This window comes from Aphelocoma coerulescens, chromosome 13, assembly GCF_041296385.1.
Source record: "Aphelocoma coerulescens isolate FSJ_1873_10779 chromosome 13, UR_Acoe_1.0, whole genome shotgun sequence".
NCBI lineage: Eukaryota > Metazoa > Chordata > Aves > Passeriformes > Corvidae > Aphelocoma > Aphelocoma coerulescens.
The window spans coordinates 7,215,311-7,240,649 of record NC_091027.1 but is presented as its reverse complement, the minus strand read 5'-3'; the positions used below and the strand labels follow the sequence as shown (position 1 = coordinate 7,240,649).

At 48.2% G+C, this 25,339-nt stretch overlaps 1 protein-coding gene across 1 annotated transcript in view; it reads right to left on the bottom strand.

Annotated features, from left to right (window-relative positions):
- Nucleotides 1-42: 42 nt before the first annotated feature.
- MGAT4B (alpha-1,3-mannosyl-glycoprotein 4-beta-N-acetylglucosaminyltransferase B) overlaps nucleotides 43-25,339 on the bottom strand; it is a 51,290-nt gene continuing 25,993 nt past the window's right edge. Inside the window, exons 2-15 of the mRNA XM_069028604.1 lie at nucleotides 15,627-15,806; nucleotides 14,805-14,945; nucleotides 13,836-13,969; nucleotides 11,278-11,324; nucleotides 9,066-9,179; nucleotides 8,553-8,628; nucleotides 8,060-8,174; nucleotides 7,161-7,291; nucleotides 4,238-4,345; nucleotides 3,125-3,318; nucleotides 2,658-2,736; nucleotides 2,113-2,200; nucleotides 1,122-1,234; nucleotides 43-1,046 (exon numbers count right to left, since the gene is read on the bottom strand). Coding sequence (XP_068884705.1) covers nucleotides 1,023-1,046; nucleotides 1,122-1,234; nucleotides 2,113-2,200; nucleotides 2,658-2,736; nucleotides 3,125-3,318; nucleotides 4,238-4,345; nucleotides 7,161-7,291; nucleotides 8,060-8,174; nucleotides 8,553-8,628; nucleotides 9,066-9,179; nucleotides 11,278-11,324; nucleotides 13,836-13,969; nucleotides 14,805-14,945; nucleotides 15,627-15,806 — 1,544 coding nt within the window. The 3' untranslated portion in view covers nucleotides 43-1,022. The remainder of the gene's footprint in view (nucleotides 1,047-1,121; nucleotides 1,235-2,112; nucleotides 2,201-2,657; nucleotides 2,737-3,124; nucleotides 3,319-4,237; nucleotides 4,346-7,160; nucleotides 7,292-8,059; nucleotides 8,175-8,552; nucleotides 8,629-9,065; nucleotides 9,180-11,277; nucleotides 11,325-13,835; nucleotides 13,970-14,804; nucleotides 14,946-15,626; nucleotides 15,807-25,339) is intronic.

Genomic DNA, 25,339 nt, shown 5'->3' with positions numbered 1-25,339 from the left:
GCCTAAAGCAGCCCTGCTGCAAGTGACTCTCACTGCTGCACCAAAGGTTTAAATTTAGCTTTTATTACAGTGCACATTATTTTATATATTTATATAGAGAGATGTACTTGAAAAAATCAAATGTATCCAATAATAAAAAATACAGCACATTAAAGTAGTATAATGCATTCCAGTGTATAGCTGAAAGGACATTGGGATTTACACTAATCCCTACTATTTTTGAACTGGGCTACTTCTGCTATTTTTTTTTCTTCCCCAAAAAACCCACATCAATCAATAACTGAAATAGTTATTTTAAAAAAGACAGTTTCTGCACTCAATCTCAAGGCATGAAGACACTGGAGACTTCACCATGAGTTAAGGGGCTGAGTTCAATGCTGGCAGGCACAGTGTGGCGTATTTTATTTTTTGTTTTCCCTGCCATAATCATAGCTCCAACCCCTTTGGATTTGTTCCTCCTCTGCTGAAGGAGGGTCAGTCTTTGCCCTCACTTAATCCTCAGCTGTGGCCAGGACTGTTGCCTGGGAGAGGGCAAGGCCCTCGGTCCCTGCCACCTCCATCCTAGCGCGCCGGCGGGGTCAGCTGGCAGGACTCGATGTGACCTGCTCTGTCCCCAAATACAGCCAAAGACTGCCCTGTCCAGGGCTGAAGGTGCTTTTTGTCCCCACGCTCACTAAAGCTCATCCCGACCCCAAGCTGTCCCGTGTCCGTGTGTCCCGAGCGGCAGCCGGCACCCTGAGGGGCCGAGGGAGCGGAGCAAAGCCACCCCTCTGCACAGGGGTTGGGTTCTGCTTTTTGCTCCTCTTCAGGAGAAGTCGATGCCCGTCCTGGCCCCGCAGCCCCGCTGGGGATGGTGGGGCCGGCCGAGCAGCAGCTTTGCCGCAGTCTGCCGGCGAGTGCTGCCTCCAGCAGCCGGCCCTGCGCTGTCCTGGTCCGGGCAAGGCGCCGTGGGGAGGAGGGAACAGCAGGGAGGGAGCAGGACCAGGGATCCAGGAGTGTGTCCATTCTGCCTCATACATGTTTCACTCTGCTTTTTTGATAAAAATCTGAAAGAAGAGAGGGATGGGATGAGAGCGATGAGCAGGGCAGGGCTGGGGAGGTGCTGAGGGAGCTCGGCTTACCTCGCTCAGGATGATCCACACCGGGGAGTCGGTCTGGATGGACAGCCTGATGGCCTCCAGAGGCCCAAAAGATGGGTCCACCTCGCCCTCTGCGATGCCCTTGGAGAACGAGCCTGGTGGGGAGAGCACGTGGCTGACACAGGGATGGTCCTCTGGCATTGCCCCTCCACCTTCCCCTCTCCCCGAGGGGCACCACCAACAGCCCCAGCAGCCCCTGCCTGCCACTCCCCAACACAGGCTAAAAACCAGCAGCGTGGATGGCAATACAGTGCAAAATACCACACTTTGGAGAACAATAATCAGGTAAACAAAACAAAATGGGGAGTATTTGGCTAGATATTGCTGCTGTGCGAAAGGGGACAGAGTGGCCTGACACACTTTTTGCGTGTGATTTGGTTTTTTTTTGAAAATGCAACTGGGAGAAACCAGCCAGCATGCAGAGGAATGAGAAAATGGCAAAACACTACATGTACCAGGAAATTTTTCTTTTATTTGTCAACTTAATTAAAAAAAAAAGACATCTTAGCAGGGACACCAGGGCTGTACCACACACTGGCAGGTCTCTGGAGGCTGCAATTGCTCCTTCTTGTACAAGGGCAGGGCAAGCACTAAAACAAGCTCAGGTGGCAGGAGACAAAGTTTGACCTGCAAGTGCTCTGAGTACACAGATTGAAAAACTGCCCCTGGTGGAGGTTTTTAACCCCATCTTAAGCAAATGGATAATATGCATCATTTGCTCCCAGCTCTGAGCAGAGACTGGCAGAAATGCAGGACTGTAAACTATCTGAGGAGGACAACCTGGTCTGAGAGGGAGGGCAGTGTAGGAGAGGAGACAATGACAGTTAAATTCTGTTCCAGCCTGGCTCCTGGCAAGCAGAAATTACTCTTTGCCAAGCAAACAGCTCTAAGGTTCTTGACTGATGTGCAGGTGAGGACATGGGCTGTGTTATCAAAGCCAACAGGCATTTTACCACCTGACACCCCACTGTACCTATCTGGATGTAGCCATCTGCTGTCCTGCGGTATTTGACGACTGCGCCTCTTCCCTCCTGCAGGGCTTCCTTATCTGACTGCAGGCTCTGCAGAAGGAGAGGAGTTTTGTGCAAGGCCAGAGGCAAGAGTCACCCAAAAGCCCCAAGGAAAAGTAGCAACCCCAGAACTGTCCTTGCCAGAAAACCCTGGCATCTCGTCCCATACCTGGCACCCTGAGACACGTGCCCAAAAAAGAGGACATTTGCAGTTCTCATGCTGCTGCTTCCACTGCACCATTCTGGCTCCATCCCCTCCTCTGCAGTCATCCCACCCATTGGAGCATCCCCTCTGCAGGCAGGGATGGCTCACACAGACGTGCTCAGCAAAGCACCTCACTCCCAAGGTGGCATCACACCAGGCATGACCCCCTGGCTCCCTGCCAGCACCTCAAAGAGGCACTCGAATCCAGGAAAGATTTTCCTGATGGCTTTAAGCAGTTCCCTTCTCTCAAGCTGCTTTTGCTTCCCACTCCACCCTCACCTCAAGTCTCAATCAAACCCTTACGTCAAACGGCAGAACCTCCACGGTCGTGTTGAAGAGTTTGTCTTCTGGGTGCTCGATGTTCCCGCTGCGGAAGAAGAACCTGTGACAGAGACCAAATCCAGGGAAAGGCACACTGAGCGAGGGGGCACATGATGGCTTTCACCCCATCCGAATCATCAAACAGCTCAACCTAACAGGCACCTTCCCAAAGAGCCCACAGCATGATTTGGCAGGAGACTTTCTGTACCAGCTTAGCGAAACCATGGACTGGTCACAAGTGCAGGAAAGCAAAGGGCTCTGGCAAAGGTGGCCCACTGAGAAAGGGTCAAATTGTCCTTCCCTTAGAAGAGCACTGCTCTCTCCTCCTGGGCAGCCAAGCAGGAGACAGGCAAGAAATTTGATTTAAATTGCCAGGAGAGCAAAAGTCAGGTGTCTCCAAATGCTCTGGGGTGTCCCCACACCCCCCTGCTGACCCCCCAAGCACTGGCCTTTCAATACGGAGCGGTTTGAAGAATCGGAATCGGATGAAGTCTCCAGCAGTGGGAGTGAAGGCCCAGAAGAAGTCCTCCCGCAGGTAAGCCTTCTCCAAGGTGAAGTGCTGGTAGGTTTTCAGGCTGGTGCTCACCTCAGCAGGAGGGTTGACATGCTCTTTCCGCAGTGCCTGTTTTCCAAAGTCCTTGTCCTTTGTGGGCACAATACAAAAGGGCAGAGAAGGGCCATGAGCTGCTCTGACCCATGAGGGCCCCAGCTACAAGGCACTACAAATTAAAATTTTGTGATTTGCTGGGCACAGAAGGATGAGAGATGGAAGTAATTTGGGGAAGGCATTAGGCAGGGGAATGTCTGACTGGATCCCAGGACACAGCTTTAGGAGAGGCAGCTCAGAGAAACACCCCTGCTCTGCGCTCTGATCCAGCACACCAAGGAGCCCTTCATTGTCCAAATGTCCCTGAATGCCTGTCCCTGCCCCAGGAGCTCTGGAAACAGTCCTTACGCTTGAGGAGAAAGCAGCTGGGAGGCTGACAATAGCATAAAATGACTGGATTACATGGCCTGACAGCACTGCACTGTGATACAAACTGGATCATACCATCCATTTCCCTGGGGATCACACAGACAGCACAGTCCAGGGATGTGTCCCCATGGGTTCTGCACTTGTAGTTGTGGGAAGCTGCATTTTGTTCATGTTGAAACACACATCAACAATTCCAGCTCTTACGCAGTGAGTTCTAGCTCACCTATCACCAAATCCCAGGAATACCGAGTGGGGTAGGAAGGAAGTCAGATCATCCCAGGAGTCACCTCTCCAAGGTGCATCAGCAGATTCTTCGAAGTGACTTGCCTGGACCACAGTCTGGCACACAAGATGGGTGGCCATGACAGGTTCCAAGGCTTAAATTTTGCAGTGACTCTTGGTGCATGTCACTGCCATTCTGAGCAGCAGGAGCTACCTGAGCTCACTGTAACTCAGAATAAAACACAACCACTGCACAGAAATCCAGCTGCCACCAGCTGCTGTCACTGATGTTCCCACCCAAAGACAGCCAGTTCCTGGGTGCCTGCAGGCCAGGCCACCTGTAGCTTGGGCAGCTGGTACCCACCTTCAGCTTCTGTATCTTCCCAGCCAAGGAGGAGTGGGTTCCCACGTGCTGGAAGAGCGAGGGCTTGAAGCGGATCCTCAGGTTTGCCTTCTGCCTGTCGCAGTGTTTCTGAAACGAGACAGCCCCACAGTGCCCCAGGCTCAAACCTCTGTGGGCCACTGTGACCCACAAGAGGGATGGACAAGGGCACAAGGAGTGACAGACAGCCCTGCCCTCCATCTCTCTGCCCTTCTGTGTTATTTAGGCTCTAATTTGGCAAGAAGGCTTTTAACCACACTCTGGACAAACTGGACTGTGACTCTCGGCCACTCACCCCCCAGGCTCTGCTGGGCAGTGTCCAGGTTCAAGTGCCAAATTTCTCCTTGCCAAGCACAGCTTAGAACACTGAGCAAATCCCCTCTGTACTGTCAGGAAGGGACAGCCAGATAACTGAGTTTCCTTTGCCCTTGGCTTATTGGGAAAGCCTTTATCCTACAACTCAGAGCTTGGGATCCCTGATGTCTGAAGGTACAGTAATCCTGGGATGATTGAGAGCCCAGGTGAACAGGTACCAAGTGCAGGCTCTCTCTGGATGGGCAGCTCCCAGTTTGCTGGCAGGAGCTGTGAGCAGATGTACAGCACATGCCATTGTCAAAGCTGCTGGGCTGTTTCACGCCTATCCACCACATAAATAAACTTGGAGATGCAACTGCGATCCTGGCAGTGATTTACTGTGGAGTGGAGGGAGAGAGACGATGGAGAGGGAATAAAGGACAAAAGGGAAAATCACTGAGAGCGTGGGGAGATGAGAACTCACATTTTAAAATAGCTCATTTCTCTCAGTTTGGGGGAGCAGGACAAAAATACAGGTTAAAAGCTGTATGGAGAGGGTATTTGTTATCCAACTTTGGCTTTTTCCAAGAAAAGAAATGCCTGCACATCCCTAATGCCATCTGCTCTCGCAGCCTCCCACCCAGCAGAAATCCCGCGGAGGGCACGGCGTCGCCGGATGCCTGGAACAGACAGGGTGCCACACCAAGCCCCCACCACGGGCCAGGAGCTGGGAAATTCCAGGCATGACCCTTGCGAGCTGCAGAAGAGATAATCCCCTAATCCAGCTCACGTTACATTAGAAAATTAAAACTAGCCATGCTAATGGGACAGACCCTACTCACTGTCAGCAACTCTGGATGCAACTCCATCATGGCTATCTCACTCTGGATGGGGAGAGGAAGAGGAAGAGGGAGCTACAGCATCTCTTGATTTATCTTTCTCCCCTTTTTCTGAAACATTTGCTGAAATGTTTCTTTAGCAGACAAGCCAGGAGGGGGAATAGCTCAGTTGGTGGTAAGAAGGTCATCCTTTCAAACAGCTCTACCCCAGGTAAAGCTAAAATTAGTTAAAAAAGAAGGAGCAAAGCACTTACCGAAAGCTCAGGTCAAACAAACTTTCAATCAAAAAGACAAATCCTCCCTGCTACCAATTTGATTCTGCACAGTGGGATTTACAAGAGAAAGTCATGTTTGAAAGGGCGCTGTGCAGAGTTAATCATGCAAACAGTGGGGGAAAGGAGCCAGAAATCCACATGGAAAGTAGGTTAATTTTTAAAAAGGCAACATGTTTAAGAGATTTGTGGTTTCCCATGAGAAAACCTTGGTTCCATCAGGTAGGAAAAGATGAGCACAGATGAGTTAAGAAGAAGATGATCCTGCGCAGCAGGATCTGCATTTAATCAGTGCTCAAGCTGAGGATTTTGAAGGTGGGGGCACAAACAGCAGCATCATTCCCAGCTCCATCCCAGCATCCCACCAACTCGGCTTTGCCCACAGCTGTGCAGAATGTGGGGCTGCCAGACAGGCCTGGGGATTGCTCTGTCACACCTGAGCACATGGTTTGAACTGTCAGGAGTGACATCGCCTGAGACTGGTCCCGCTGCACAAGGGCTACAGGAGCAGATGCCACGTCCTCTGCCAAGGATCAGGCCAAATTAAACCACATCCTTGCCCCAGTTCTGCAGAGCCCTGAGGATGGTCCATCCCCCCAGCACATTAATACAATATTAATTCCCAGAGTGACCACTTGCTCTGCCATTTGTCACCCCAACGTGGTTGTCACCATGAGGGCTGTCCTAAGCCACTGGCTCTGAGCTCTGCACAGGGACTCTGCTGCTTGTTCTCCACTGGGGGAGGAGGGTGAGCAAGTGTTTGAGTAAATACAGCATGTTCAGAGAGGAGACAGGAGAGTATGTGGTTCTGAGCTCATCTTACATCTGCTGCCACACACACTCCTTCTCTGCCCTTCCCACTTGCTTTAGCCCCTTGCTGGTGGAGTTCAAACACAACCTCCACAGGGTATGGGGGCTTATGGCTCTGCAAAAGGAGTGGCAGCATGAAAACAGAGCCCCTTTCACCTCTCTGCACCCTCCTAGAAACCCTGACAAGAGCTTTGTGTGATCTGGCTTCATTCTGCCAGACTGTGCAAGGAGGGTTTGCTCTGGGCTGTCTGGGGTGAGCTCTGGGCAGTCTCCATGAGTGCTCCAGGTGGGTACAGCACATGGATCCAGCGTCAAAGGGTTATTCTGGGGTTGTAGCCAGTGAGTGGGAAATGGCTTCAGGGAGAGAAGCACACCGGAATGCAAAACAATACAGAAGAATGGGGAATGACTCCTGTCCTCGAGGACTGGAGGAGAAATACCCTATTAGTGCTTAGATGCAGAAATAATGCCTTTTCTGGCAGCTGCAGACAACAAAAGCCTGAACTCCCAGGTCTCCACTTACACAATCTACAAGGACACCCCGCGGCATGCTCCACAGGGATGGCACGGCACAGTGCAAAGTCAGTTAACACCAGAGCTCACAGAAAAGATCCTCTGGAGGCACAGCCAAGCATATATTTGCCCACACAACAACAGAGCATTTCCCTTCAACAGAGACTGTTTACATACTGCATCTTTCTCAGGGTTGCAGACTTTCACCCAGAGGATGTGATCCAGCAGCCAGTCAATGGGTTTGTCCTTATAGAACATCAGGATGAACTCCACAATCAAGCTCAGATCCAGAGACTTGAACATTTTTCCTACAGCACAAAGAAAGAGAGAAGAAGATAGAGAGAGAGGAGCTATGGTATAAAATGGTCAAGAATCAGAGCTGGGAAAGAAAAACTTGGGAGACTGGGCTATGGAGGTTAGATGTGTCCATCTCTCTACGTAAAGGAAACAACACGTGGCTCCGGTTTACGGACCAGCACTGCTGACACTGCTCATGCACTTCCGGATTTAATATTCGGCGCAGAATTAGAGAGCATTACAGTCTCACAGGTCACAACAGTACCAAAGGTCTAAAACTCTCCCATTCAGTAAAGAGAAACAAGGATGAAAAATATACAGCCAGCTGCAGGACAGACCATTTCCTGCCCCGAAAACGACAAGTTTTAAGCCAGTCAAACTAGTATCCAAAATAACAGATCAAGCTGCTACTGCAACCATGTACTGCCGTTCCCAAAATAGTTCTGGGCTGATGTAAACTTCCTTTTGCACACTCTTAGGCAAATCCAGATCCCATCCAGCCTAAAAGCTACTGGTCATATCTAAGCTGTTTGGCTGTTGGCTGGGCCACTCACCAGGTTTATTTTTATTAAAAGTGAGCATCAGCAGTACCAGCTGTGAGGATCTTTCTCTGCTGTGCAAACACAAGGGTCATTGCAAAAATAGGGAGGGATCAAGTCCAAGTATTTTACCATCTTGAGGGGACAGTTTCTTGGGCCAACAATGTAGTGCTGGCAAGAGCCAGTAGGCTCTTGTGCCTTGTTCCTGATAGGACTGGGGTGAGCAGGGGAGAACATTACCAATGAACCCCAGCTGAGAGAACTCCAGGATCATCCACTCCTCGGAGGGCTGCTGCAAGGCAAAGTTCTTCATTGTGCTGAGATAGTTTGGTTTGGCCACAATATCATCCTCCAGCTGCAAGACAAAAGGACACAGTGCCAATGTCCCATCCAGGTCCCAGCAACAGTCTCTCTATGCAGAGCAATCACACCATAGACCAGAGGAAAGGTTTAGCACAGACCCAGCTTATTCTGGAAGGTGCTCCAAGCAGATTTTTCTCACTCAATCTAACAGGTAAGAGAAACAAGGATTTCTGCCTTTCCTAAGTGGGAAGCTTCCAAGTTTAAAAGTATTTTAGAAACCCAGCTTTTGAACCTATGTGGTTAAAACCTGCTCCCACTCTGCTTCATCACACAATTGGATGTGCTCTTTATTCTCTCTCAGCTGGCATGAGCCAGTACAGCGAACTCACAGGTACATCCATCTTCCCTCCAGCACCAGCACCAAACCCACCTGCACATAATAAATGCCTTTGGACTGGGCATACATCATTAAAAAGCAGTAGTCCAGGTTCTGCTTTGTCCTCCACCTGCAAGAGACAAAGACAATGGGAGCACCAGTCTCTCCTGGGACAACGGCTGCTCTGGGGAGCCTGCCAAGGCTGGGTTTGAGATGGGAAGGTGACACAGCTCTGGGAGGCAGAGGGGATGGCATATGGCCTCTCCCTTTGGTCCCTGGTCAGCTAAGAGTTACTGGAAACCTCAAGGACTTCCAAAATGAAGGTAATTTGGGTTAAAATGAGCCCCTCACTTGGTGATGGAAACACCACAGCATGAGGCAAGCCTGGCAAAGCTGGGGCCAGTTCACCTCCTGTCACCAAATCATGTCCTTCCAACTTTTGGGTAATCCAAGTTTAAAGTCCTCGCCTGGTCCTGCAAAAGAGCTTTCCCTGCTGGAGTCAGTGAGGAACTTGCTACAGTTTCTTAAATTCAGGGCTTGCTTGTTTATAAGCTCATCTGTTCTTACCTGACTCTTTCCTTGGGGTCCCCAAAGGATTCCCGCAGGTGGGAGAAATCAGGATAGAAATGTGGAGATGGGGAAATTACCTCCAGGAGACCTGAGTGTATTTCCTTTGGGAATCTGAGGGAGAAAAGCAGCAGTAAACAAATACCTCCACGTCTGATGCAGCATTTCGTAGACCAAATCACTGGGTAAACACTGAGCCACACAACCAAACAAACAGCACAGCCTCTAAGGTATAACTTCCCTGGTATCTAGTGCACTTCCAGGCCTCATCAGAAGACATCAGCAGGGATTGACAAGGAGTTTTTAAGCTGTCTTCTCCCTCCCACAGTCTCTAAGAGCCCCACATGCACATGCTCCCCCCCAGCATCCTCCTCCCTTCTGCACATACATGGGTCAGCTTTAAAGACAGCCCTGAGCACCATGTACTCTTTATAGGCTTAAATGACCTGCAAGCTGGTTCAGAAAAGAAAGGACTTGGCCTTACATGCATTTCAAGATTTTCCAAAGGCATCAGTAATTAAATTAATCTTGCCGAGGTTTTGCTATACATTTCTGCTAAGTTGCTTAAAACACTGCTGTGCTGCAGTTCAGAGAGCCAGCAGGAAGTCTACCTAGTTCTCTTATGCTGATAAAATCAGCATCTACTTTTCCTATAATGCAGCTAAGAAACCTTTAAAGAGTCAAACTCAAACAGAAAATAATGTCACCCATCTGAAAAGTAGGCACCTACATCAGCCTTGCAAGCAATACCCCAGGACTGCTCTAACTGTGAGAGGTAAGCAGGAAAACCAGTTATTTTTATACTGCCTTTTTGAGAACAGTTGGTGCAAGGCTGTTTCCTTTGTTTGTGCAGAGCCTGGAGGACGGGAGATGGGGCAGAGGGAGACAAAGCAGTGAGACTGCCAAAAACTTCTCACTTCTTGTTCCCTTCCTCATGCCTTCCTTGGGACTGGCAGGTCTTTCAGCTAACATTTTCAAATCTTCCCTTCTTCAGGCAGCAGTGAAACAGCAGCTTCTCACTGAGCTGACAAAACACTGCGCTGAAGCAGCAACAGCTTTCTCCCTCCTGCGAGAGAAGCCCAGCCTGTCCTGGCCCCACACCACCTCAATTCAATTTGGAAGAAAAATAATTTCAGTGACTCGGGGAGGGGCAGGAGGCACTGGAGAGGGGGATGATGAGAAATCAAATCATTAAGTCAATTAAAGTTTCAGGACTTCTACGCAGAGGCACTCTGCAGCAGAGCCCGGTAATTTCATCAGGATCCATTGGACAATCAGTCCATTATCCCCCGATAAGTGCATCCTCCTGCCAGCAGGCACAAGGAGGGGAGCCCTGCCAGCTCCTGCACAGCAAGATGGAGGGCTCTGTTTCAGCTCTTCTGCAAGTGCCCGGGAACACAACCCTCCCCACGCACGTCCCAGCCCCTCTCCCATCATTGGCTCGGGGACAAGGGGTGCTGGGAGGATGTGCTGCCCTTTCCCTTCTCCTTTGTACAGCGACTGCCATCCTTTGGAAAGGAGCAATCGCAGGAGCTGGACGGGAGTCACTGTCCCTTCTCTCACCACCTTTTCCCTTTGCCCCCAAGCTCTGGTGCCGTTAACGCCAGGACCGGCCCATGGTTAATAATCCATCACCAGCTTCTGCTTAAACAGCCACAGATGAAGCTGCAAAAGCCACTGAGGCTGCAGGACATAAATAGCAGCCAGCACGAGAGACAAATGTAACTAGAGCCTGGAACAAGGGGAAAACAAACAGGCTGGAGCAGGAAGAAAGATGGATCATGGATTTTAAAGCAAAATAAGGCAGGAGCATTTGTATGTGCTTACTACACTGCCCAGACTGCACAGAGCAAATACAGGGCTGTAGTAGACACTGAAACAACTGCCAGGATCGCTGGAAATCTAAACAATCCATCTCCTCACAATGCCCCAGGACAGAAGGAGCAAAACAGAACGAAACGACCATGTGTGTTAAATACTGTGAGCAGAAAGCAGCCTCCTGGAAGCTTCATATGGGACACATTTTAGAACAAGTAGAAAGTGGAAGTGGCATTAGCAAAGACGGCACAGAGTTTAAAAAGAGGAAAAATCCCCAAGCAACAATAAAATACAAAAGGGAAGCAGAAAAGTGTGCATTTTCTCCTTAATGAAGCCGTTCCCCGGCCTTGCTGCAGGCACAGGCCGTACACTGAAGCCATTTGGAAGTGCTTACAAGTTTTTGATATTTTCTGCCACTCCGGCTGTGTACTGCGGATCCGTCTGAAAACAAAAGAAAAGCAGTGTTAGAGCCTTCAGCCTCAGCTTCTGTCCCCCATGGCTCAGAAATCTTCTTCAACACACCCCAGGGTACTGTCAGCACATCTGTATCATCTTCATTCACCTTCATGTCCTTTTATCCAGCTTTACTGCTCTCCTATGCTGACAGGCTCCCAGGAGCCCTCCTCTGTGGTCAGTGTTAACCAAAGGCATCACACACCAAAATCCATCCCAAAGGACACAAGATCCTGCACATCTTCCCCATGTGCTCTCCTGGCACTTCTGCCCCTGCCAGCACCAATTGTTTCCACGAGTTTTAACCTCTGGGCTATTTATTTTTTCCCTACACACACTGGCCTGCATCCAAGTGAATACTCTTGGCAGCGAATACTCTGTACCCTTTGGTGAAAAAGAGGGGTCTATTTATAAGTTTTTCATTTCAGGTTCATTTTGACACTTTTCTTCCTAAAGCCCCAGTTTGTTCCCACAATCAACGTGGCAACCCATAACATTTGGGAGACAAAGGTCATCAGCGCCGCTCGCTGCTGTCTGCAGGTGAGATAAGTGCAAACACAGGGACAGGCACTGGACAGAAACCATCTGCAGAGTGATAGGAAACACCCCCCCCCCCCCCCCCCCCCAGAACAAAGGGCAGGAGACCCACAAGCAAAAACTGTTCCTGTTTCCTGGTGGTGGCATTGTTTTGGGCAGCCATACGGATCATGAGGCCGCACATCCCGGGTGGATCTGCTGATGCAGCATTGCAGAAGCCAGGACCAGCTGCTGCTGCACTCGGTGCTGGGCGAGGTGAGAATCAGACACCGGGATGTGTGTCACAGGCTGAGCACAGCACTTCTGTGCTGGCACGGAGACAAGGAAGGGTTTTCTCGAGAGGAAAAGGTCCCTTTCTTACACAGGGCTCAGAGTCCCAGTGCTGGACTGATTTCTTACTTCAGCATGCCAAGAAAACAGCAATGGGGAAAACAAAAGCAGGAAAGATGTTCCTGGCTTTGGCAGGAACCATGCAGCTCCATTCCAAGTGTCTGAAACAGTGGGCTGGTGACAGCCGAGCCAGCCATCTCCCCCCAGGGCTCCCCTCAGCTGAGGAACCCCCTCCTCTCCCTGGCAGCCCAGCCACTGTGGATGACACCTGCAGTGGCCAGCAGTGACACCTGGGAATGAGAAGTCCCTATCCCAGAAAGGACATTCAGTTGCTGCACTTGTGCTGAGTCTTGAAATTACTCAGCATTTGCTTCATGTTCATACCACCCTCTCCACTACTTACTCTTTATCCCATGCCCAGGGAGCTCTAACAAGTGCAGGTACATGGAGAAACACTTTGGGAAGAGGCAGAGCAAGGCACAGCAGTGGTAGACACTTGCACAGAAGGATGTTGTGCAGCTCCAAGACCAAACTTGGCCAGAGGGATCTGCAACAACTGCAATGGCTGTTACTGGGATGTGGTGGGTGTGCTCCTGCACTTCACAGGATCAGAATTAATTTATTTGTTGGTCACTTTCCTCGTCATCACAGGAGCTGCCATCACAGCATGCACCTTACTTTCAAGTCAACTAAAATAATATTACTGCAGACCAAAACAGGAGCTGGTCTGGGTCAAGTTGCTTAAAACCTCTCAGGCTTCAACTTACCCACTGCACAGTCACCAAACTTGTCCTGGCTCCAAGGGAGCCAAATGATGGCCAGGACCAAACATTGTCCTGGGCCCTTTGGGCTGCACCCATCTGTGCACACCTCCTCCCTGTACAAAATACCAGCCAGAGCCCTGAAAGCCAAATGCTACTCAAAATGTCAAATTATGGGTAAACAGGCAGCAAACCCAGACATTCATCTTTGTTCTGCTCCCAGTAACAGGCTACTGAGGTTTATCTTTCTCACTGGATTTCTGGAAACTAAGACAAATGCACTTCAGGCTCAAGAAAATAATCCTGAGAGGAAAGCCATGGAGAAAAATAACCATCTAAACCCATAGATAAAAGCAGCTCTTGAGGATTAATGTATCAAGGCTTTTTAGCCCTTGGATTCAGCAACTGATTCTGGGCTCCGGACACTGGTACAAAGAGGCATATTAGTCTGAACCCCGAATCATTGACTCCTGGGTTTCAAGAAGGGTTTAGTGACGTCTTACAGGTATGTGGAGAAATGGATCTGCTCTCCTAGACGTGGTCGTGGGGCTGCTCCAGCTCATTTTGTGAATATCCATTCAAGCACCCCGCAGGAGGCATCATGATTTAGGTGATCTGTGCCACACTGGCAGCTGCCAATGGGCCATGTTTGCCTGCTCACATCCTGACCCTCTCTGGTCCAACCGGTGTTTCATTTCGGGCAAGACAAACCTGCTGATCCCGCTGGACGGCAGCCCAAGGCCAGGCTTATCTACCCAGCAAGTGGCAGAGCTGGAGTCCGGGTGGGCAGCGTCCTGTTTGGCACCGAGCCTGGCAGACAGAGGGATGGAGGCCAGGGAAAACGGGGCAAACTGGCAAAGCTCTGTCTTACCTCGGCAATGAGGACAACGATGACGGAGTCCTCCTTCTCCTGCTGCGTGAGCTCTGAGATGAGGGAGTTGAGGGTGTCGGTGAGGTAGGAATGCACCTCCCGCTTCACGCTGGGGATTCCCATCACGACGGACACTGCCCAGGGCCACAAAGAGATTTTAGAGAGGGGGCTGTGTTGGGCAAGACACTTTGCTCTGCTCCCATGGTTCACCTGGTCAGTGCCAGGCTCCCATTAAAAACCAGCGGAGAGCAGCAGGTTGGTGGGTTCCTGGGCTACGCAGGATTCACACACTCCTGTCCTCAGCCCAGTGCCAACCAGCAGAGCACCTCAATATGCCAGGCTGGCAGGGCACCCATGGGCAGTCAGATATGCTCTGTTTTTCTCCCTGAAGGAATGATCTCTAAGAAAACACCCAAAATCCCTCCCCCTCCCAGGGGCCTTTTCAACCTGTGAACAGCAACTTCAAGACCACCTCTTGTTCTCCAAATCCCTCCCATGGCCAAAAGCACTCCAGTTTAGGAGGTGCAAGTCAGGTCTTTGGTGTTGGGTTGGGATTTGGGAGCAGGGGGGGAATCATCAAGTAACCAAAGTCCCGTCCCCAATGGGATTTGTCTCCTTAGATGGGTTACAGTCTCCATGAAGCACCCTACAAACTATGCTTTCATCTGAAGCCCTTCCAGGCAAAGTCTAGAGCACTCTGGATATGGAAAGCAGCAAACAACATCTGGCAGAAGCACTGAGAACATTTTAGGGCCAGTCAAGAGCACAGACAGCACTCCCCTGAAGACTTGCAGGCGTGACATGGCTCACCCACCCCACATGTCACGATAACCAAGGAAGCTTGCATGACGCATGCAGCCCTTCCTCCAGTCCTGCTCATATCTGTGCCACAGCCAGGCCCGGAGGAAAGGGGAGGGACAGGCACCAAGGTGAGGAAGAGCACCAGAAGCAGCACTAATTCCCATTTACCTCCAGTGCGCCCCTGTCCCACATGCACGGCTGGCTGCAGACTGTTCTCCTTTGACAGCAAATGTGGCAAATGATGGAAGATGGTGGGAAGGTGCAGCACATTCTTGTTGGTGATATTCCACAGTTTTAACTTGGTTTCGTCTTAAAAAGGAAAAGGGAATCAATTGCAAGGCACGGTAGGTAGGAAGAGACTGCAAGGCAAAAAGCCTTTTTACAGCAGCCTGGCCACCCGAGACTACTGCTGGGTTATAAAGAATCAGGCCAACCTTTAACATGCTACCACAAACCCAATTAAAGTTCAGCAGGAGCCAGGAGGGCCTTAAAGAAGTCCCAAAATATTTGGGAAGGAGAGGGGAGAATGAAGATAAAATGAAGGTCAAATCAGATCTTTCTGTAGAGATCCAATTTTCTTCAACCGAGCAACTTAAAAAAAACCAAAAAAACAAATAAATTGGGGAGGGGTGCTCAGCCAGCCTAACTCCTTCCTCCCCCCTCTCTTTGGATACCCATTTTCCATATGGATTGAATACAGCCATAGGAAACGGTTTGTATGACTTGCAAAGGAGAAAAAAAGCTTGCAAGCAAGCAAATTGGCAAATATCCTCGGCAGAGGCAAATCCGTGTTTAATGATGCATATGCACCTCTAATTAAACAGCAGTTTAAGAGCTCCCAAGTCCCTCTGAATTCCACAGTTTGCTCGCACCGGGGGAGAGAAGAGCAGGTCCTGTCCGCAGCCCTGCACACACACGCACACACCTCTCTACCTCCTCATTAGCAACAGCTTCAGAACAGCCCCAGATCCTCAAGGTCTGTTTATTCACCAGATAAGCTGCTCCAGGTGCGGTTTATATCCCGCAGCGCCTGCTTCTCCGACAGCGCTCTCTTGATCTCCTCCAGGACCAGGTTGAGCTCCTTGGAGCGCTTCAGGCTCTCCTGCTCGGCTGCGTGCAGCCGGTCCCGGAGCGCGAGGAACTCCCGCTGGTAGATGTCCACAACGTCACCTGCAGGTGGAGAAGAGAGAGAACCTTTGTCCTCTGTGCTAGGAAGGGTTTCACTCATGCCTCCCTTACCTCCTCAATCCTTAAATTATGGATTTAGGGAGCTGTGGTCCAACATGCACCCATTGGCAAAAGGGGCACAGGGAGCGCAGTGTAAGTTGCAGAACTACAGTAATAAAGCTACTTCCGTTTTTTCTTTCAACTGGGGTTTCTGGGTCATGTAGAAATAGAATGATAGAACAGTTTGGGCTGGAAAAAGCCTCTTAGATCATCAAGTCCAGCTTTTAACCCAGCAATGCCAAGTTCACCACTAAGCCATGTCCCCAAGTGCCACATCTACACATCTTTTAAATCTCTTGAGGGATGGCGATTCCACCACTTCCCTGGGCAGCTTGTGTCAGTGCTTGGCAGACTTCTCCTAAATAACTTTTTCCTAATATCCAATCTATTCTTTTCTCCAGGATGAGCTCCCAGCCCCCCTTGCTCCTTATCAGACTTTTGCTCCAGAGCATTCCCCAGCTCCACATAAATACAACCATCTCCCAGGGGATCCTGAGTGATGAAAAGAGAGCCCCAAATTTTAACAGTCAAAAGAGATTTTGGGAATCTAACCTCTGCAAAGCATGTCAGGATAAAGAAAATCACATGGCAATAGCTGCCTGGTTGTTTATATAAATTCAAGTGTTTGGATACACACCTTTAGGATGCATCATAAATGTAATAAATATATTAAAAAACCTTCTGATAGGGTAACAAAGCCTTTTGTTTTGAAACAACATCTTATCCCATGCTCTGTAAACAGAGCAATAAAACTATCAAGAGCTTTCAGTCAGAACTAACTACAACAGCTGGGAGTGAAATCAGTGAGCCACTAACGAACCTTCCCGGGACTTTTTTTTCCCCATTATTAATGAAACTGCTCATTAAAAATACACTTTTATCTGTGGTCATTCATGTGTTTTCAGTAAGACTATAGCTCACAGGACTATACCCAAAACAGATTTATCCACTGAATAGTAGACTCTTAACCCAAACACGACTAGGAGAGCTAATGATCAAAAATACTGCACTGGAACTTCCCAATGCAGGGCTAAATATAAATCAAAGCAATTGAAAAAGATATCCTGACTGCATTGAAAACTTCTATTTTGGGGTCCATGAAGAAAAAGGAATTTTGAAGATCAGACATATCCAGCTTCAATGCACAGAGTTTCCAAGACAACAGTGCTTCCCAGTCCAGCTACTGGTAATGCTTTTGCCTAGGAAAAGTTTCCCCTACTCAGTCTTTCCCCCAAGAAAAACCTCCTTAAAGACTCACTGCTTCACACAAGGGACGCCCCCAACGCAGTCTGGCTCCTATTAACCTTTTGACATTATTTTCAAAGCCACAGCACACGGGGAGGGAGCAGAGGAAGTTACACCCATTTGATGATTCCATCCATCTTACAACACGTTATTCAGAGAAATTCAAGGGACAGACATAAACAAGACCAGTCCTTCCTTTTTCCTGTGTAGTGCTGCTCATTTTCCACTCCCATCGAGAAAACATTTTCAAATGTGCAGAAAAACAGGTTAACACCCAGCTTTGAGAGCTGCCACGGGAATTCACAGGAGGATGTTAGGCTCTAAAAACTCATCCCATGATGAGTGAGATCTTTACCTGCTGGTACCTCTCAGGCATAAGAATACACTGTTCAGCTTTCCAGTACTCCACATTACAGGTTTTCCTACTTGTATCTTTTACTGGCTGCATCTGGGAACACCAGCAAGGAACAAGACTCACTTTCTGTTTTTGCACAACATGATGGCTTGTGCAAGGCTGGAAGCACTTGGCTCTTGGCATCCTGGGAGGTCACTATCCCGTGGATGCTATCAAAGCTAAATCACAGCTAAAGGCTGCCATTAGATCTTGTTCTGCAATACCTGGAGCAGAGTAAAGGCGAGGCTTTGCACTTAATGGCTTTTTCCAGAGCACTGCACTTCATTTGTGTCAGATTTAGAAGGGAAATGTCACTGATTATTCAGTCACTAATGACCTGCCCGCCGAAGCCAAGAGCTGTACTTTCCTTAGACGGCAATGGCGATGTGCAGTCAACCATTTGCTGCTTTTCTGGTTAATGGTTGGAAGTGAAATGGTATTTGTTTCCAGTGCTCTTGTCATATGATGTCTTCGTAGGCTTTCCATTCTTTAATTAAAATTTCATGAAATTTAAAAGCTGATCGATTGTGACTGGTTCCAATGACAGCCTGAACAATCCTAGACAAAGCCCGAGATGGGTGTACAGTTTCCCATGAATTTCCAGTAATTTTGCACTTGTCGGCCCAATGACACATGGCTGCAGATCTGTGTCCTCACAAAAACCCTCACCACTCAGCCAGGGAGGGCTCTGAAAACCCATGAAGGGCAGCAGAGGATAAGGGGGGGAGGGGGTGGATTGGCTCCCATCTCCACAAGCAAGGTTGGACACAGAAGTGATTTGCTGCTAATTAGGCTGAACAAATTTTTCAGCTAGTGTCAGTTCAGCACAGACCCTTTACTTACCTTTCAAAGCAGCAGCACTCCCTATCTACATATTTATTGTACTCCCTCCCAGCACAAGATAACAGAGCTCTTAAAATATCCCCAGACTCAAGCACTGCAGGACAAAAACTCCTAGCTGTATCGAAAAAAAAAAAAGATTAAGCTTATTTTTTTCTTGAGAGATAACACATTGCTTTGGGCTTAAAATATACTGGTTTAAGAAAGAAAGAAAGTCAACGTTAGGTGACAGGCTGCAGGACTGACCTGGGAGACCAAAAACCTCTCAAACTTGCAGCACACATGTGCAAAGAACCCATTTCTCACCTTGTCAGGGCCCATACTTGCACTCAATGGTTTTTCACAATCTGTTTTTAGAAGCAGGCTGGCTGTGAGGCTCCAAGTGGGAATCAGGCATCCTCATACAAGCTGGTGCTCAGCAGGGCAGGGAAGCAGCGCTGGGCACAGCTGAGTGCTAGTCACCATCTGTCCATGCTATGCCCACTGGAGCAGCTCTGAGGGGGGATCCCTGGAGGGGGGAGAAGCCCAAGGCTGAGGGACAGTGGCCATAGGAAGTGTCCGGCTGAGCATCACTCACTGACCGATGTCCCCCCACACAGCTGTGCCCAGACACAGCTGCCAGGCTTTGTGTTTTCAGCTGAGAACCCTGGGCTGGGTTTGCTGAGCAACAACACAAACCACTAGGGAAGCAAAAGGCAGGGACAGATTGAACAGGCCCTTTCAGGAGTTGGACTTTGATGATCTTAGTGGGTGCCGTCCAAGCCAGAACATTCTGTGACCTCCCAGCAGTTGGGATGCAGTAGTGTGCAAGGGATGGGCACAAGCTGGTGGGGCTCATGGGCTGCTCCTCAGGAGCCTGTGGGTGCCCCACAGAGCTAAGCTCCTGCAGCCTTCCCAAAGGATTTATCCATCTAAGACAGCACCCCCTTAATAAAAAGCACTCCTCCATTATGGAGAATTCTGTGGCTTCATTCTTATTCAAGTGACTCTTAAGTGCAAACTATGTTTGCTAGCAGAGGTGAGGGCTGGGACAACTGCATCCACATCCATTTTCAGTTTTTGAGTGAAAGCAAAATAATCTGATCCTAAACCAGCAGACAGACACAAAATCAGATCAGTGCCAATAAAACCCCCACCCTGAAATCTCACCCAGTCATCCACATATACATACATCCATATATATATATATATAGTCAGGAATTTTATAATTCTGTATTTTGCATTTGTCTTTTCAATCACACTCCAACCTCCCAGGGAGTCTGCAGTGCATTTTAAACACATCCGTATTTCAGCTCCAATTACTTTTGGTTTTATTCTCTGCTGATAACCTCTCCCAGAAGAGTGGACCCATGGCCAGCACCAGAGATTTCCCTCCAATTCAATCTTTTCAAAAGCAAACACACAGTCTTTGCTAGCTGGACTTGCTCCTCATTAGGAAGACTTTCAAGAGACTTGGTTTAAAAGCTAAAAACAATCCTCAAACCTCTAAACTGTTTATCTCTGTAAAATCTTGGCTTCAAGAGCATTACTGCACCTTTTGACCGCTGTTGCACAAACTCCCAAAACCAAAAGAGCAAGAAGAAGTGTGCTTCCCTTACAACGTAAATGAACTTGGAGCAGAAAATTCATCTGCCTACAGAAAATGTCTCTGTAATGACTGTTCTCCCTCATTTTAGGCATTTTAGGCATATTTAAAGCACCTCTTTAAGAAATAAATGCTTCCCCCTCTAGCACTTGCAAGGGCCTGGGGGGACTGCAGAGCACACGAACAACCACCTCTTCATGCTAGAGCATCTGTGTTATCCAAAAAATGCTAACGGGGAAGAACAGGAACCAGGCTGGTGAGCCACTGTCCCCATCCCAGCCAGGCACCTGTGCTGGCCCCAGCTGCCTCCAGCCCCAGCCATTCCCAGCAGCTCCTGGAGTTAGATGATGATTAGGGAATTTTATTTTTTTCTTACATTTTGATGTTTAATGATTTATATAATGCTGGCATTGCTCCACGTATTACACTCTAGATTGCCCTGATTGAATCGCAACATTCATTAGGTCTCTTGCTAACAGAATTTCACTGGACCATTAAAATGGATAGAAGGAGTTACTGTGCTGTATCCGTGAATTAAATTCAGCTGCTGAGATGCAAAAAAGGAACAGTCCTGCTTTACATGGAAATCTGATGGCTGGTGCAGCACACAGGTATGAGGCACTTTGCACACAGGTACACAGGGATTGCAGCAACTTCACAATAACCTGTTTATACTGTTAAAAGCAGAATGTTGCACTTTGCTTATTTCGCTTTAAAAGGTAGAAACCAGCTCTAGAGACTTACCATAACCAAATCCCCAAATCATCCCCCCAAAAACCACTGCAAATAGACTCTTAAGTAGCAGTAAGAAAAAGACAGGATTGTTTAGCATCCAGAATGCCCAAATATGAGTCCCTCCCCATCCCCCCACCAAAGGCAGGATGAAGACTGAGCAGGTCTTTTCCTTCAAATCTAAAAAAAACCATGAATGGTGCTCCTGTGAGATGAGAAAGCTGAGAGACACATCACCTTCCCTTCTGTGAGCCAGCAGGTCACTGCTCCCAGTTTCAGACTCATCTTTTAAAATCATAAATATTTTGGCAGCGTGGGATATATGCAGCCACTGAGAACCTGATTTGCATTGAGGAACTGAGCACCAAGACACACTGAGCAACAATTCAAACACTGTCAAGGGTAGAGTTTGGGGAGTGGGTGGTATCTGGCAGGGTGGGCCTCCCAAAAGGCTCCAGCAGTTGCAATTACCCTGTTGGGGGCTGATTCATCTGCACAGAAAGTGTGAGTGTTTCAGCAGTGCCATCACCACACAGCAAACACGGATGCTCTATTCAGTAAACATTATGCGACATTTACGTCTCCACTGTGTCCCAAACCACCTGGATATTCAGTCAAAGCAGACATTTTCTAGCTGCTGCTTATAAATACACCCCAAGATTCTTTATTAGAAGGTTTTTACACCATTTTTTAAAGAAAAAAGGTTTTTAAAGCAAGAAAAGTTTTTAAAGAAAGTTTTCCAAGTTTTAAAAATTACGTTATAATTTATGGTTTACCACCAAGGCAAAAAGTAAGAAAGTAGAATCTTTAGTACCACTAGAAAGCTGATTATTATTGGGAAAATAGCTACAGGTGTGGAGAGCTTCAGGCAGGGCAGGGACTAGGCAAGGAGAGGGGTGGCATTTGGGCTTCCCAGCTCAAAGCAATTGGGCTGGGTTAGGTGGTGCTGGCACTGGCACTGATGGGGAGGCCCAGACACCAGTCACAGAATGGTTTGGGTTGGAAAGAACTTTAAAGTTCATCTCGTTCCACTCCCCTGCCACGGATAGGGACATTTTCCACTAGAACAGGTTGCTCCAAGGCCCATCCAACCTGGCCTTGAACACTTCCAGGGATGGGGCATAATGGGCACTGGTGGTCAAAAGAGCTGTCAAAACCACCAGCCATGGTTTAGTTCCTTGTGTTCATTCTCTGCCCTTTAATTGCTCTTTATTTCAGCTCAGTCAGAACCTACAGCACGTGCTATCCTGAACAATGCATTTTGATGCCCCACCACCCCAATGCACCCCTCAGTGCCACCACTATGCTCCAACTTGGAGCCTGTGCTCAAGAGCTGTTCTGGAGCACCAGAGTCTACAGCACCTTAGAAAAACCAGTACCCACCCTCCAAACCCAGTAAAAGGCACTGGTTGCCCAGGTGGGTTATGGCAGTGGGAAAGATCCCCCCACAGTGGAGGCTCCTGTGCTGCCCCTGGGTTGGCTGCTGGGTTTGAGCATCCCATGGCACCAGTGCCATGCTGAGAGAACTCGTCAGCCAGGGCAAGAGGCTTATTAAAAGTCAGCCTGTCTGAAAAAATGATCCTCAAATAAAGCAAGCGCTTTCCCCAGCTCCAGTCTGGTGTGTGTGTATGTTGTTTTCTTTAATATGGCCATTTAATAAGAGCTTGTGGTATATTTAACAGCATTTCAACCTTCAGCAGCTCCGTGTAATGAGAGAAATGCAATGCATCTCTCCACTGACTGTCCCTCCCCAGGGAATATGGGCACCTTTAAGTCACTATTTTTGCAGCAGTAGGTGTTGATCATATTTCTGTTGTGCATCTCCTTGCTGGAGTTTAATGTTGTCTCAGCACATACATCATCAGAAGAAGAGAGGAAAATTCATATCCCCTGCACCTTGTTATTCCAAAGTATGAGCTACTGTTTGCATTGGAGATTCAGTTCAGACAGCACGCACACAGATATTTCAAAAAATCAGCTTTTTGTTTTGCTTCCAAAGTCCTAAGCAGTAAGTTTTCAGAGATGGGGATGAGTAGATTTCCCATTATGGGGATGCTGAAACACAACACAGATGGTGAACATTACAATTCCCCATTCCAAGGAGGAGAGCAAGTCACAGGGGTGCCTGTGCCCAAATCCAAAGGCTCCCCAGGGGTGATGTAGGCTCTAAAGCAAGGATGTAGAAACTCAGAGATTAGGAATGCATACGGCAATGTCCATCACCTCTGCCTGAAACGCCTTGGATCAGGGCAGAGGAGGCAGCAGAAGCCTTCAGACTGCTCTTGGGTACCTGCAGAGCAGGTTTGGGATCTCTTTCTGCAGGCAGCTCCGTGGGTGAATCACAGTGAAGGATACAAAGGGCTCCGAGATCACTGCAAATCCCCTGGGCTTCACCTGCCAAACAAAAGCACTGGCAGGAGAGGAAATTCCCGGCAGGCATAAACCACCATCAGCTTCTGACAAAGGAACCAGTCCTTCTGATTTGTCCTGGGATTTTATCAACCCATTCAAGGGATTTACAAGATGAAGAAATCAGATGGCAATTCATTTTGCTGCAAAACAGCTAAGGAGGAAAGGGGAAGAGGGCAAATGCTGCCATTGATCTAAAGAGAAAAAAGATGGGATTAAGCAGTGAATTTTCATCATAGCAAAAGGTTAACTATCCAGAGGAAGCCATAAGGATTGGTATTAAACTCACCAGCTAATAGATTTAGTGAGGATCTGGGGAAGGAGATGAATTTGTGAAGTAGCCAAATATGGAGTGGACATGGAGATAAGCTCGTCAAAGCCAGAAAAGGAGCAAATCATCAAGAGAAAAGTCAACCAAATGGCAAAGCGACACCAAAACTGATAGATGCAATTTAATTGGGGGGGGGAAATCAAGGTATTTTTCACATCGTTCTTAATTAACAATATCAACTAGGGAGGAGGCCGGAGCATCAGTGTCTGCAGCCCAATCTGCAGGCAGCAGCAATCCAGGGAAAAAGGGGGGATAGGGAGGGAGGCAAACAAGATGTTAGTGTGGTTAGTGAACAGGATGGGGAATAATAGTATGAAGATTATAACATTATTAAAATGATGCTGCCTAATCCCAGAATAGTTTTCACATCATCTGAAAAAGAGTATTAATACAGACTTAAAAGGGGCTTTTGAGAGGGTGATAAGAATGATCAAAGGCCTGAAAAAAACCCCTGCTCTGTGAGGAAAGAAAATATATGTGAGATAATTAATCTTAGGAAGGGCATGATAATAGGGCTTATGATGAAAAGCATATAAAATAGAGTGATATAATAAAAATATACCACAGGCTTCCATTCTCCTGGAAGAATGGAGAATGGTTACTTACATAGCAGTAAGTAACCATTGCATTCAAATATTAATTTGAAACTGATAAAAGGAAATGTGTTGCACAGATAAAGTGTATTTTTTCTATGAATTCACTGAGGAATTTAAACAATGTCAAAGAGCTGGAAGGTGCTGAGCCCAAGGTGGGGTAAAACACCATCCTGCCACTGGTCCCTGGTCTCAGCTGGGTTGGGAGCCCCTTTTTCTCCCCTTTTCCTTGGGAGAAAGACCATGCATTTCTATGTCTCTCCTCACAACCTAATTAGGAACACTGAAGCTTTTGTCTTCAAAGCAAAGCTAATTCATTAGCAATCTAATTATTTACCTGTGTAGCACGAATACAGCTTTCGAAGCATTTTTCTCTCAAATGGAAAGTGAAGGCTTTGTACTTGGTGGGTTTTTTAATACCTTTTATTTGACTGGGGAATAAAAATGGGCTGAAAGTGAACAAAATAAAGCATTACAGAAATCACGGGTCATTAAACCTCGAAATAATTGCAGCTCGACAGGATTTTTAAGTGAGGACATTACACAGGCAAACCTGGGCAAGGGGTAGAAAGGAAGCAGGGAAAAGGGGAAGAGAAAAGGATTTGAGCTTGTACATGTGGTCAATCCTACCAAGCAAACCTCTGTATGGTTTAAAAAGAGATGCTTTTGCCTGATGCACTTTCCTTACATGGCACGGGCATGGAAAATGCTCTTGGATGCACCTAAGGGCAGCAGGAACAGGCTGGCAGTGGAGAGGGTGTTGCTCTCCTGCTCTGAACATGAATGTGCAGGAATCTGCAGCAGCCTCGTCTGCACATCACCGGGGTCAGGCTCAGCTCCGGGCACTGACCATGCCATGGGCCATGTCACTTGTCACGCTGGATTGAGAACCACTGCATGCAGGAAAAGCCCAAATCAGATTTGGCTCTCAAAGCCCAAATCAGATTTGCTTGGCTCTCACCAAACCCTCTGGACTGCATTTCTCTCCCTTTCACTTTGTTCTCACAAGCAGCAGCAAAGCCAGTGAGTAAAATCTCATGAACCAAAACAATCCCAAAGGAACAGCTGATGACTGGAGCGTGCAGGACCAAGTCCCCACAGGCGCTGGCAAGGCCCAGCTCTGGAGCTTTACAGAAGAAGAAAACCCTGAAGCAGAGCAAATGCCTCGAAGTCCAACAGGAAAACCCTTTCTATTATAACCTAATTAAGTTAATAGTGAAACAGAGACCTTGTTCCACCAAACCCCAAAGCCCCCACGACTCCTGCTCTGTGCTTAGTGCTAATGGCTCGCAAGTCCATCCAAAAGGAATCCCTCCAAGAAGGGAAGTCAATCCTTGCAAAGGTCAC